At 42.3% G+C, this 13,094-nt stretch overlaps 1 protein-coding gene across 2 annotated transcripts in view; it reads right to left on the bottom strand.

The window, feature by feature from the left end:
* The window catches only part of HSD17B4 (hydroxysteroid 17-beta dehydrogenase 4), a 120,330-nt gene extending 109,489 nt beyond the window's left edge, over nucleotides 1-10,841 (bottom strand). The window contains exons 1-3 of one of the 2 annotated variants that reach the window (XM_077817367.1): nucleotides 10,687-10,734; nucleotides 5,568-5,675; nucleotides 5,090-5,143 (exon numbers count right to left, since the gene is read on the bottom strand). In XM_077817367.1, the coding sequence (XP_077673493.1) occupies nucleotides 5,090-5,143; nucleotides 5,568-5,598 (85 nt within the window). In that variant the 5' untranslated portion in view covers nucleotides 5,599-5,675; nucleotides 10,687-10,734. Of the gene's footprint in view, nucleotides 1-5,089; nucleotides 5,144-5,567; nucleotides 5,676-10,686 lie in introns of both variants that reach the window. The other variant, XM_077817366.1, reaches the window with a different exon arrangement.
* Between the last annotated feature and the right edge of the window lie 2,253 nt (nucleotides 10,842-13,094).

Raw genomic sequence — 13,094 nt, 5'->3', positions numbered from 1 at the left:
TGCTATTAGTGTCAGGCATCTGAGCAATAGCCGCACAGCATTAAGACACTGCAAGGTTACAGGGCAGGCAGCAACAGAACCCCTTACTGATCTGGGTGATTCCCAAAATGTCACCTGGGCAGATAAACAGGTCCATGAGGGAAATTATATATACTGGTTTGAACTGGCTAGCAATAGGTAACAATCAAAGAATTGAGAACTGTATAAAGAGACCAACCTGACATGGGTCTTACTCCTTTTGAAGTATTTTGTTCCTATCAGGGTTTCCATGTGGAAAATGAACAACAGCCTGGGAAACTGGAAAATTATTAGCAGCCTGGTAAACTAGATCAGCATGTAAGCTACTTATTGTTTTTAAAATGTCTTCTCTGTAAGTTGTTCTGAACAAACAATAATTTAATTTATGAAGGCTGGCTAGTCAATGGATAATCCTGTCATTGCCCCTGGGAGAACAGGACAACTGGTGAACTAAAGTCAGACCTGTTGGTGATCACAGTGAATTGCAGGAGCAATTGTCACCTAAATTCTCCATCAAAAGGGAGAGCGTTGCACGACTTTGCCCCAAGAAAACTGACAGCTAGAGGTCTGAGGCCTAAGTAGGGTGCTCTAAAGTAGGTCACAAAGGGGTCAGACGTGCGACTACCCTGGAAACTTTGACAACATGATGCTGGCTTTCCTTCTGGTTCTTAGATGCTATATTGCACTAAGCACTTCCTAACAGTTGTGCATTTAAACAATTCCTGTAGTTGCTCAATGGATGTTATATGACCATAAATGGGACGGAGATGTGTGTGACCACAAACGGAAGAGGAATGTCCACGAGACTCTACTGAGATGTGGCCCACATCGTCACTATGAAAAAAATTGAAAAGCCTTGTTCCATGGAAGTCTTCCTTTCTAGGTCAAGTTCTGCTGACAATACAGTAGGAAGCACTCTTCCCAAGTCTGTACTGAATTAATATCCCAGCATGATGGCAGACAGTACTGTGCTGCTGGAGGTGGCATCTTTCAGTTGAAACGTAAAGGTATGTCTTCACTGCAGAATTAACTTGATTTATCTATGTTTAGAGTTACTCCTCTCGAGTCAGCCTAACTCAATGGAGAGCAGCCACACTGGGAAACAACACTCAAGTTGTTGTATTCACACTGGTGCCCCCCTCACTCGTCCATGGCAATAAGAGTTCTGGGGGCAAATCCCATGGGTCTAAGCACCGTAGTTAGATGAGTCACACAATGAACTATTTCTCAGTGTATTGCAGGAGAACGTGTCTATACTTTTTAGGCATCAGTGAATTATGGTAACGCACTGGAGAACTAGCAACATTCAACCGATGCTAGTCTGTATCCAGGGTGGATAAAAATCAATGATTTTTTTTTAAAATTAAAAAAAAAAATCGTATTTTTTTGATAAAATGCTTTTTGAGGAAAAAACCTATCTAAAGATAGTTTTAATTAAGATATGTCTTTGAGCTATAATGTATCATCATGGAATAGGGATTATAAATTTTAATTCTATAGTATGAGACAATATATTCATGTAATGTTTAAGAAAAGTTTTGTAAATGAGTTCCAGTAGTTCATGCATTAGAGACCCAATCTTATGGGGTTCAGGGGCTTCTGTATAGATTATTTAGGTTAATCTTTCTATCTACCAATGGGACTCAGAACTCAGTCTAGAAGATGCCATCAGAGATGCTTAGTTTTGCAGTTCTCAAACTGTGGATTTGTGTCTCCAGAGGTAACACGCTTGTTTACAGCAAAAATGTTTTAAAATAAATAAATAATATATAGAGGTGAGAAATAACAGACCTCAACTCCATTGTCCCTCTGCAAATTTGTGTACACGGAGTAAATCCCTTACCTCTCTCTAAAAGTGCAAAGTTTCAAAAAGTTCAATGAATAGAAGATTGTTGGGGGCGGAATAGATCTGGACAAGGAGAAGAAGTCTGTAGACAAATGTGAGAATGTAGGGACAGGCAGTAGAAACAAAAGTGAAACTGTTTGAGCAGCATACTCCAGAAGTCTTGAGGTCTTTCTGAGTGTAGCGTTCATTGATTTGAGATCTACCATACCATTCTCCCACTGGAAAGGAAAACCTATAACAGCAGCAGGCTGTAAAAGAGACCCAGTTTGGGAATATTTTAATGAAGTTCCTCTGCCTGTGGGTAAGACAGGCATGCGTGCAAAATACAAACAGTGCAACAAAGAAATGCAAGGCCTGGCTGCCTATCTGAAACAACATCACAAAAAGTGTTCCTTCTCAGAAGGAAGCGGTGTTGAAGATGATGAAAGGAACATGTCTGAACATGCAAGATCTTCAGGTTGGTAAACTTTTTTATTTCATACTTCTTTCCTAAGGATTGCCTGTCTTCCTTCTGAACTATTCTTGAATTCTCATGTTTGAGCAAAAAATATAGTTGTTATTCTATGGTACTATCATTTTAGATGCACTTGTGATAAAAAATAAATAGCTGAAATAGGCAGATCATCTTTTTACAATTTCACCTTTCAGGTAGTACTGAGTGTCAGTGAATGCAATGAGTAATACTCAATGAGCAGTATGGTAATAATAATTAAATTACTGCATTGACTTATTTTGTTTAGGAGAATCCCTCCTCAACATACAGAATTCTGAAGACTTCAAGATCACCATCATTTTCTATAGTTTCAGAGTTATCTGCCAATGATAGTGTTTCAGTCACATCACGTATGTCACATAGCCTCAGTATAACACCTGTAACAAAAAGGAATAAAAAAATCTCCATCATCCAGAAACAACCATAGGTAAGTTTGTGATAAGAATCAGCAGATTACAAAAAGAGGTAATTGTGAAAAAATTGCCTGGTTTGTTTATGCAACAAACTCTCCTTTTCGTATGACTGAGAACCCACACTTCGTTAACCTGGTTCAGTCATTAAGACCAGGATACAGTCCACCCAACAGAGCAGATGTCGCAGGCAAATTGCTGGATAAGGTGTATGAAAGAGAAATTGAGCAGTGTGCAAAAGGTCTAGAGGATAAAATTGTTAACCTGAGTCTTGATGGGTGGAGCAATGTCCACAATGATCCTGTTGTATGTGCTGTCTCTTCCTTACAGAAACAACTGATACATCAGAAAATGCAAACAGAAGAAATACTTACAAGAAGTAGCAGTAAAAGCTATAACAATCTGTAAAAAAAAAAAAAAAAAAAAAAAAAAAAGGCAAATGTCTAGTATGCAGCTTGGTCACAGACAACGGTGCAAATGTATCCAAGATGAGAAGAAATTATTCAGAAGAGAGTCCAAAGCTAATAACATACGGTTGCAGGGCTCATTTGATACACCTCTGAGCCAAAGACTTCAGTGTTCCAGAAATAAAGGCTTATGTTGTGGAAATTGCAAAATACTTCCGTAACAACCACTTTGCAGCAGCTGCTCCGAAAAAAGTGGGAGGAACCACGCTAACTTTCCGACAAGATGCGCAATGAAACTCAGTAGTGGACTGTTTTGAGCACTATATCGAGAACTGGCCTAATCTGATGACAATTTGTGAACAAAATCGTGAAAAAATAGATGTCACGGTCACAGCTAAAGTTCTCAACATTGGGCTTAAGAGAAATGTTGCACACATGCTGAGTACTCTGAAGCCTATTTCTGTAGCCTTGAACAAAAAAAGGAAAACAGCTGTTTTATTGCTGACACTGATGAAATTTGGAAGGAACTGAGTGAGACCTTAAAGAGAAAAATATGGAATGACAGAGGTAAATTACAAGCATTAAAAAAACAAATGGGACAAGCACTATCTCCAGATCATTTTCTTGCAAATATTCTCAATACTCGGTACCAGGGTGAAACCTTAACTGCTGAAGAAGAGGAGCTGGCTATGACATGGACATCCAGCAATCATCCCTCCATAATGAAAACTATAATAAAGTTCAGAGCTAAGGGTGAACCATTCAAGAAATATGTTTGCTAAGAATGTTTTAAAGAAAGTCACACCAGTGAACTGGTGGAAGTCACTTAGCACTTGGATTCAGAGACTGTTGAAGTGATAATCTCACTTTTAACAGCAGTAGTTTTTTCTGCCGGTGTAGAAAGAATATTTTCTTCCTTTGGACTAATTCATTCCAAACTGAGAAATCGTTTGGGAGCTGAAAAAGCAGGAAAGCTTGTTTTTCTTTTCCAGATTATGAACAAACACGAAAATGAAGGTGAAGATGACCAACTTAGCTGCAGAAGCCAATATTTTAAGTTTCTCATGTTGACCTGACTGACAGTCTATTTAATTTTGGGTTTGTTTTTTTTTAAAATATTTCATTTAACTCTTTTAGTTAAAAACAATTTTAACAAAAACAAACCTGATCTTAAAAAACTTGAATGTTTAACTAAATTCAAAAATTCATATGCTTGCTTTGTTAAAATATTATATGTTTGCTGTTGAAGAAAAAATCCAGAATACATAACGTCGTTTTAGTTAACTAAAACAATTTAAATGCGTGTCTAGTGATGCTGTCCTCCTCATACAGCATGGCAAGAAAATCCTCCAAATATTAATGATTAACCTGTTGAATTGGAGATAGCTCACCTCCCAATGACTTAAGGTTATAACAACCAACAAGAATGCACTTTTATGTAGAAATCCACGATTAAATTGAGTCTTCCTGACGAGTGTCTTAAATAATGATTTAAATCAAATCCACCCTGGAATCCACACTGCCCACTTGGATTAACAGTTGAGGAGTTGTGCTAAGGAGAGCTTTAGCCCAGGCCCCGCTTTTGAGCCTGCCACTCAAGTCAAATATCACCACCACACTTGAGTCAAGGGTTTTTGTGAGTGCATGGAAGTCAAGTTAGGGTTAAGTTATCTCTCTCGATAGCCCTTCAGTGAAGAGACACCCTCAGCCAAAGATTGTTACTTGTTTCAAAACCAGAAGCTCAGAAATAAAGTTTGAATCTCAGGAGTTAGGAGGATAACTTATTAAAGAACAAAGGTTATTGGCAAAGAAGTCGTGAAGTTTGAATCCCAGTAGAGTATTTGTTTTTGTTTTTTTAAAAAGAGAGAGACAAAGGTTACTGGCAAGGGATCAAAATAATTGAGAAACAACTTACCAACTACTGAAGCTCCTCTTTCAGCAAAAGCTAGAGCATATGCTCTACCCAATCCTAGTTTTAAAAAACAAAACCAAAAAAGCTTCAGAGTCAGTATTTTTTCTACAAATAAAATTTAAACTAGTTAAAGTCATGTGGAGAAATTGTCACTTGAGCTGAAATCAGACATAAAAAAATAAACATGTGCATATTTAATTGAAAACTGAGGGCCAAATCCACAATTTAAAACACTAAGTCAGAGGTTCTCAAATTTTTTTTACTGGTGACCCCTTTCATATAGCAAGCCTCTGAGTGAGACCCCCCTTATAAATTAAAAACACGTTTTTATATATTTAACACCATTATAAATGCTGGAGGCAAAGCGGGGTTTGGGGTAGAGGCTAACAGCTCGCAACCCCCCATGTAATAGCCTCGTGATCCCATGAGGGGTCCGACCCCCAGTTTGAGAACCCCTGTGCTAAGTATTCCCTATGCTCACTTCGTGGTACAGCACCCAGAAGAGTCATCATGGAAGCTGCTTGTCGCTAAAGCTCCAGGAGAGTTTTGTGCTTGTGAAGGAGGCATTTGTGACACTTGATGGGGCAGGCTACAAAATACAGGAATGTATTCCGGTTTTGCAGTGGGAGAAAATGCTTCAAGTTAATGAACTACATTCTAAGTTAATAAGAGAGCTCCTAGTTTAATTTAGTTTCGTCTACTGAAAAGGAAACATTGTCATATCATGCAAACACAAGTTCAACTCCAATCATAATTATTTAAACTATTATAGTGCCTTTTACCCATATTGATAAAATCAGTGCCAATTACACCTCTACCCCAATATAATACGACCCGATATAACACGAATTCGGATATAACGTGGTAAAGCACCACTCTGGGGGGCGGGGCGGGGCTGCGCGCTCCGGCAGATCAGCGCGTCTGGCTCCAACATACTGCTCTGAGCGGCGTGTTAAGGGTGCCAGGCCAGGGCCGAGCGGTTGGATAAGGGGCAGAGAGTCTCAGGGGGCGGTCAGGGGACAGGCGGGGTTGGATGGTTCGGAGGTTCTGGGGGCGGAGCGGTCAGGGGCGTTGGATAGGGCGTGGGAGTCCTGGGGGGGCCTGTCAGGGGGCGGGGGTATGAACAGGGGTCGGAGCAGTCGGGGACAGGGAGCAGGGGGGTTGGGTAGGGGGTGGGGTCGGTCAGGGGACAAGGAGCAGGGGGGCTTAGATAGGGGGTGGGGTCTGGGGAGGGGGACAAGGAGTGTGGGGGGGTTGGATGGGTTGGGGGTTCTGAAGGGTCAGTCAGGGGGCGGGAAGTGAGTATTAATAATGGAAATGCTAGAGGCCAAAGCAAGTTCAATATAACGCAGTTTCACCTATAACGCAGTAAGATTTTTTGGCTCCCGAAGACTGCATTGTATCGGGGTAGAGGTGTTCTTGGACCAAAACAAGAAGCAAGTCATTTATTGGCATAAGCAAGGAGCACAAAGCAGCTCACCTAATATAAAGTATAATGCAACATTTAAAGTTTCATATCTTATATTAGTCTTTCACCTTTGTCTTTATTTAAACTTAAGGCCTGTTGAATACAACAATTGTTTTTATGGACAATGATATTATCCAATCATACCAGTCAAAATGTTAACAAAAGTGGATCAAGGGAAGGAATTGCGATTCTTTTCCACACAAGTAATTTTCTTATGAATTAAACAAATGACTGAATAAAGTGTAAGGAGGAGGAGGAGGATTTTTCAAAGTGCACACAAAGTGCCTTTGTTCCCCCGTGAGATCACTTAAAACTGGCTCATAAAGGCTGTTTGGAAACATATTGATCGTGCTATATCTAATAAACAAACCAAGGATTTAGAAATTGAAGTTGAGATTATAGGTCCCATTATGTGATGCTTTCATTTGGTAATCTCTTTGGTGCCATGCCTACATATTAGAAAATAATACGGCTCCAATATTTGGCTACTGGCAAGGTGTAATGTAGCCCCTTGAGCTGTGCAAAGTTAAGGTGCCCCTTTCTCCATGATGTTTGAACTATCCAAAAGCACAGGCCAGTGAGAATGGTGTCACCCAAGGATCAGACAGGGTGCTTATGATATGGAGATTCCTGTTTATAAACCATTACACACAAAGCAATCTATGTGGTGTCCACATAAATATCCAACACTAATAATAAAAGATTTGCTCCCAGTCCCTCTCTTTCCAAAGAACTCTTCTATAATCTCAATTTCTAGAGATTACATCTACTACTTAATTGACTAAGCAGAAATCTTGGATTTATTTTACATCTGAGCCCAGAATTGGACTCCTAATAATGTTCAAGATGTCTTTGCTTGGAAAAAATAACTGAAGGACAATAAATGAGGAAATTTACTTCATAAAAAAACTTAACAATTGGTGGGAGGCAAAGTAACATTGGTTTAAGAAAACAGGATAATTGAGAAGAATGTAATATTTTTCTTACATCTGCATTTTGTTTATAAGACGTAGCCTTTTCTATATCCCAAATAGTTGAAGGGACAATTTTAAAAAGTTAAAATACAATCTTTGAAAACAATGTAACAATATATGTAATGACTGGAAAAATCAAATTTCTCATTTAAATGACCCTGCTTTCACTTCCTTGAGAGCTGCTGAGGTCCCTCAGCAGGAACACCTATAGGAATGGGAAAGAATACTTATCTGTCTGCAAAAGGTTTCTAAGTGAAGGGTACAGGGAACCATAACTTAAAGCAAAGATCAAGACGTGTTAAACTCCCTCACCAGTTCTGACCTTTATAAAAGGATCAACTTCTAAGTCACTGTGTAAAAGCAATGGTACTACAATCAAAACAAGGTAAGCACCTATTGAGAATTAAACAAAGCATTTTGATAGATCTGTAGTTAAACAAACATATGTGAAAGTAGAATGAATTATATTGAAATTATAATTCATTAAAGAAATGCTACTTGAAGGGTTTGTTGAAATATAGTTGCCAGGAAGGGAAACATTAAGGAGTGTGAGACAATGGGTCCTCAAGCTAATTTACTTAGAGCTTCTACTGAGCTAGGAGATTGGTAAACGTTAGTATGCAAATAAGATATGTATGTATATTTGTCAGTTTCTGCTTTCTTTTGTCTCTTATGTTAAATTGGCTTTGGCTTAGCTGTATAAATAAGTTATGTTGAGCCTCAGAGAGGGGCTCACATCTGGGTATATTGGCAAAGCACTTTGCTAATAAACAGAGTGGTCTGACAAATTATGTGAGTCCTGAATCTGACTCTGACACATATTAAGTACTGATTTTTATTTAAAAAGCTATAGTGAAACCATACTTATCTTGAAACCACCACTTTCAAGAATCCTAAGGCTTCTAGTACAAGTTGTACATGCTAAAGATCCACTGATACCAAGCAACTTTTTGCTTTTTTATCTTGTATTATTTCCTATTGTCTTAGGTGGTCACTTTTGACAGATTTCACTGAAGAAGAAAGATTTACAGAACAACACAGCAAACTAACATGAAGCAAAGGAAAATCTGGACAAGAGCTGAAAGGCGTTCAGAGTAGCTTTAAAGCTCTTACTCTGCTTCATATTGTCAACTTTAAAAAAAAGAAAAGGAGTACTTGTGGCACCTTAGAGACTAACCAATTTATTTGAGCATAAGCTTTTGTGAGTACAGCTCACTTCATCGGATGCATACTGTGGAAAGTGTAGAAGAACTTTTTATACACACAAAGCATGAAAAAATACCTCCCCGCATCCCACTCTCCTGCTGGTAATAGCTTATCTAAAGTGATCACTCTCCTTACAATGTGCATGATAATCAAGTTGGGCCATTTCCAGCACAAATCCAGGGTTTAACAAGAACGTGGGGGGGGGGGGGGGGAGGATAGGAAAAAACAAGGGGAAATAGGTTACCTTGCATAATGACTTAGCCACTCCCAGTCTCTATTCAAGCCTAAGTTAATTGTATCCAATTTGCAAATGAATTCCAATTCAACAGTCTCTCGCTGGAGTCTGGATTTGAAGTTTTTTTGTTGTAATATCGCAACTTTCATGTCTGTAATCGCGTGACCAGAGAGATTGAAGTGTTCTCCGACTGGTTTATGAACGTTATAATTCTTGACATCTGATTTGTGTCCATTTATTCTTTTACGTAGAGACTGTCCAGTTTGACCAATGTACATGGCAGAGGGGCATTGCTGGCACATGATGGCATATATCACATTGGTGGATGTTCAGGTGAACGAGCCTTTGATAGTGTGGCTGATGTTATTAGGCCCTGTGATGGTGTCCCTTGAATAGATATGTGGGCACAGTTGGCAACGGGCTTTGTTGCAAGGATAGGTTCCTGAGTTACTGGTTCTGTTGTGTGGTATGTGGCTGCTGGTGAGTATTTGCTTCAGGTTGGGGGGGGCTGCCTGTAGGCTGTCTGTAGAAAACCTGGATTTGTGCTGGAAATGGCCCAACTTGATTATCATACACATTGTAAGGAGAGTGATCACTTTAGATAAGCTATTACCAGCAGGAGGGTGGGGTGGGGGGAGGTATTTTTTCATGCTTTGTGTGTATAAAAAGATCTTCTACACTTTCCACAGTATGCATCCGGTGAAGTGAGCTGTAGCTCACGAAAGCTTATGCTCAAATAAATTGGTTAGTCTCTAAGGTGCCACAAGTACTCCTTTTCTCTTTGCGAATACAGACTAACACGGCTGTTACTCTGAAACTTCAAAAAACATTTGTTTGAAAACTTTTTGCCAACTATTCTTGCAAGTATCAGTAGTTTAAATTAATCTGCTCTACCTACACAGCTAAAGCACTGGAATAGACAATTTGTTGCCCTTTGCTTGGCTATTGCGTAAATGGCCCAAATCCCCACTCCAGCAAAGAGAGCTGCATAGCGTTGGTGAGAGGGGAAACAGTTCCTACGCCTGTACCGAGCTCATTGCAGGATCAAGGCTTCAGTAAGTATCACCTAAGATTATTATAAATTATGAAAGAGAAAAGAAAATCTCTACAGTTTGCTTTGTGCCTCTGTCAGCACCTGAACACTCTTCAGATTTCAAGCAGCCCGCATGCTTTAATTCCAGGTAGCTGTGTTTTGAAAAGTAGTTTTTCAAAATACAATTATCTGGCAAATTGAAGCAAAAACACGCAGGAGGCCTGTTGTCAACATGAGAGTGACGGATCTCTTTCCTTCAAAGGGGTGGGGCGTGACTTCAGCCTTGACACCTCGAAATCAAACTCTCTGCTCACCCTCCTCCAGGAGCTCAGGAAAACCTTTACCCCAGTTCTGCACCGCTGAGGCACATCCCACGCCCAGAATACCGGAGAATACAGAATAAATAGCTGGCCGCCACCACCGCCCCCACATATGCACCCTTGTTATTGGCAGGCAGAGTTTTCCTTCCCAAAAGGCAGAGGGGCCCTTTCAGCTGCAGCCAGAGCCGCAGGATTCCCCCTTAGCTCCCAATGCCTGCAGCCAACTCTTTCTCCAAACCCGCGGCCCGCCTCAGCCAGCACCTACGGGAGCAGCACTGGCGAGCCCTGGCCAAGGCAGCCCCGCCCAGCGGGCCAGTACCACGCCGTGCAGTGCAAGCCCACAGGGCCCGCGCGAGCCGCTTACCTCCCCCGGCGCCAGTCACCAGCACCACCCGCCCGTCGAAGCTCAGCCCAGCCGACATGCTGCCCGGACGCGCTCCCGGGGCCAAGCGGAAACGGCAAGTGCCGGGAGGCAACCGCGGCAGCGGCCAGGCAGAGGGCGAGAGCAGCGCGCCTGCGTCAGGCCGCCCCGCGGGTCTCTGGGAAATGTAGTGAATTGACTCAAGCAGCTGCGCAGCGCGCCGGGCGCCATGAAAGGGCCGACTTTCCCTTTCTCTGGTGGGTGGTTTGGAAGAGAGGTGTGAGTGTCGGGGGAGGAGGGCTCTGCCCGTTTTGGGGGTGTCAGGGTTCACTCTGAACTCTAGGGTAATTATTTCTTCCAGCTTAGGTTAAAAACTTCCCAGAGGCACAAATTCTTCCTTGTCCTTGGAGGGCATTGCTGCCACCACCAATTGAGCAGGGCCGGCTCTCGGCACCAGCAAAACAAGCAGGTGCTGGGGGGGCACAGTTATAGGGGCGCCATTCTGGCGCCGGCCCTGCTGCCCCTAGAAATGTGCCCCTGCTCCACCTCCGCCTGCTCCCCCGAGTGCGCCGGCGCTCAGCTTCTTCCTCCTCCCTCCCAGGCTTGCTGTTCGCCAAACAGCTGTTTCGCACGGCAAGCCTTGGGTGGGGTAGGGAAAAGCGGAGCGGCGGCGCGCTCGGGGGAGGCGGCGGTGGTGGAGCGGAGGCGAGGAGTGGTTCCTTTACCCGCCCCCCCCACTCATCTCCACTCCGCCTGCTCCTCTGACCGCGCTGCCTCTCCCTCGCCTGAAAGGGAGGGGGGAGAAGTGGAGCGGCGGCGTGTTCAGGGGAGCAAGCAGAGCGGAGGTGAGCTAGGGTGAGGGGTTGCGGGGGGGGCAAGCCATAGGAAGCAATGGGGGGGAATGTGGCACGCCCGGGGGGGAGGCAGGGCCAGGGATTTGGGAAAGGGGTTCGGAAGAGGCAGAGTTGGGGCAGAGCCGGGGGGGGAGGCACGAAAAAAAGCAGGGGCAGCCAAAATTTTTTTTGTTTGGGGCAGCAAAAATCCTAGAGCTGGTCCTGCAAGTGAGATAGACAAAGGTTCAGGAAAAAGACCACTTGGAGTTCCTGTTTCCCCAAAATATCCCCCCAAGCCTCTTCACCCCCTTTCCTGGGGAGGTTTGAGAATAATATATTATATAATATATTAACCAAATAGGTAAACAAGGTGAGCACAGACCAGACCCTTGGGTTTTTCAGACACTAAAAACCAATCAGGTTCTTAAAAACAGAACTTTATTATAAAGAAAAAAGTAAAAGAAGCACCTCTGTAAAATCAGGATGGAAGGTCATTTTATAGGGTAATAAGATTTAAAACACAGAGGATTCCCCTCTAGGCAAAACTTTAAAATTACAAAAAACAGGACTAAACCTTCCTCTTAGCATAGTGAAAATTCACAAGCTAAAACAAAAGATAATAGTAAGGAAATGCGTTATATTACTTACAATTTGTAATTTTAGATGCTTATTTCAGGTAGGGTTTTAGGAGATGTGTTCTTCCTGCCCTGGTCTCTCTATGTCCTGGAGAGAACAACAAAGAGAGCACAAAACAAAACCTCCCCCCACAGATTTGAAAGGATCTTCTTCCCTTATTGGTCCTTTTGGTCAGGTGCCAATCAGGTTATTTGAGCTTTTTCACCCCTTACAGGTAAAGGAGAGATTTTATGCTACCCTTAGCTGTATGTTTATGACGGGGGAATGGGGAAGCAACACTTCTCTCCTGTTCTAGTTACTGAATAGGTGTCACTGGTACTGGAGGAGGCAGAGAGGAGCGGGGGGGCACCTCAGGGGAAGAGATGGAGCATGGGCGCGAGAAGAGGTGGAGTGGGTGCAGGGGTGGGGCTTTAGGGGGAGGAGGCTGAGCGGGAGGGGGGTTCATGGGGCAAAGTGCAGGGGGATGGAGCCACGGTCTGGGTGCTGATGCCCCCCCTTCTAGGGAGCTTCCAGCACTCCCGCCCAGCGCCTCCCTCAACATAAGAGTCACATGCCATCTATGACTGTGGCTTGTGGGTGCTGAGCACCCCTATCTTTTTCAGTGGGTGCTTGACGGAGTGGATTTGATTGAAATCAAATTGATTTAAATCACTAATCAGGAAGACTCAATTTAATCATGGATTTCTACATAAAAGTGCATTCTTGTTGGTTGTTATAACCTTAAATAAATATTCTTCACAATTCAGAGATAGATGTAGGTTTCATTTTTAGAAGGTACACACTATACATTTTTAAAGTGATTTATTTTGACAACTTTTCAGATTAGTTTTACAGCTATATCAGAAAATGGATGATTGTTTTGTTATTTCATTTACCAAAGGTAACTGAAGCAGATATGTATGAAGTCATTGGGAGGTGAACTATCTCCAATTCAACAGGTTA

This window comes from Eretmochelys imbricata, chromosome 5 (genome assembly GCF_965152235.1).
Source record: "Eretmochelys imbricata isolate rEreImb1 chromosome 5, rEreImb1.hap1, whole genome shotgun sequence".
Taxonomy (NCBI): domain Eukaryota; kingdom Metazoa; phylum Chordata; order Testudines; family Cheloniidae; genus Eretmochelys; species Eretmochelys imbricata.
The sequence above is the reverse complement of the archived record's forward strand: the minus strand, read 5'-3'. Positions and strand labels throughout refer to the sequence as shown.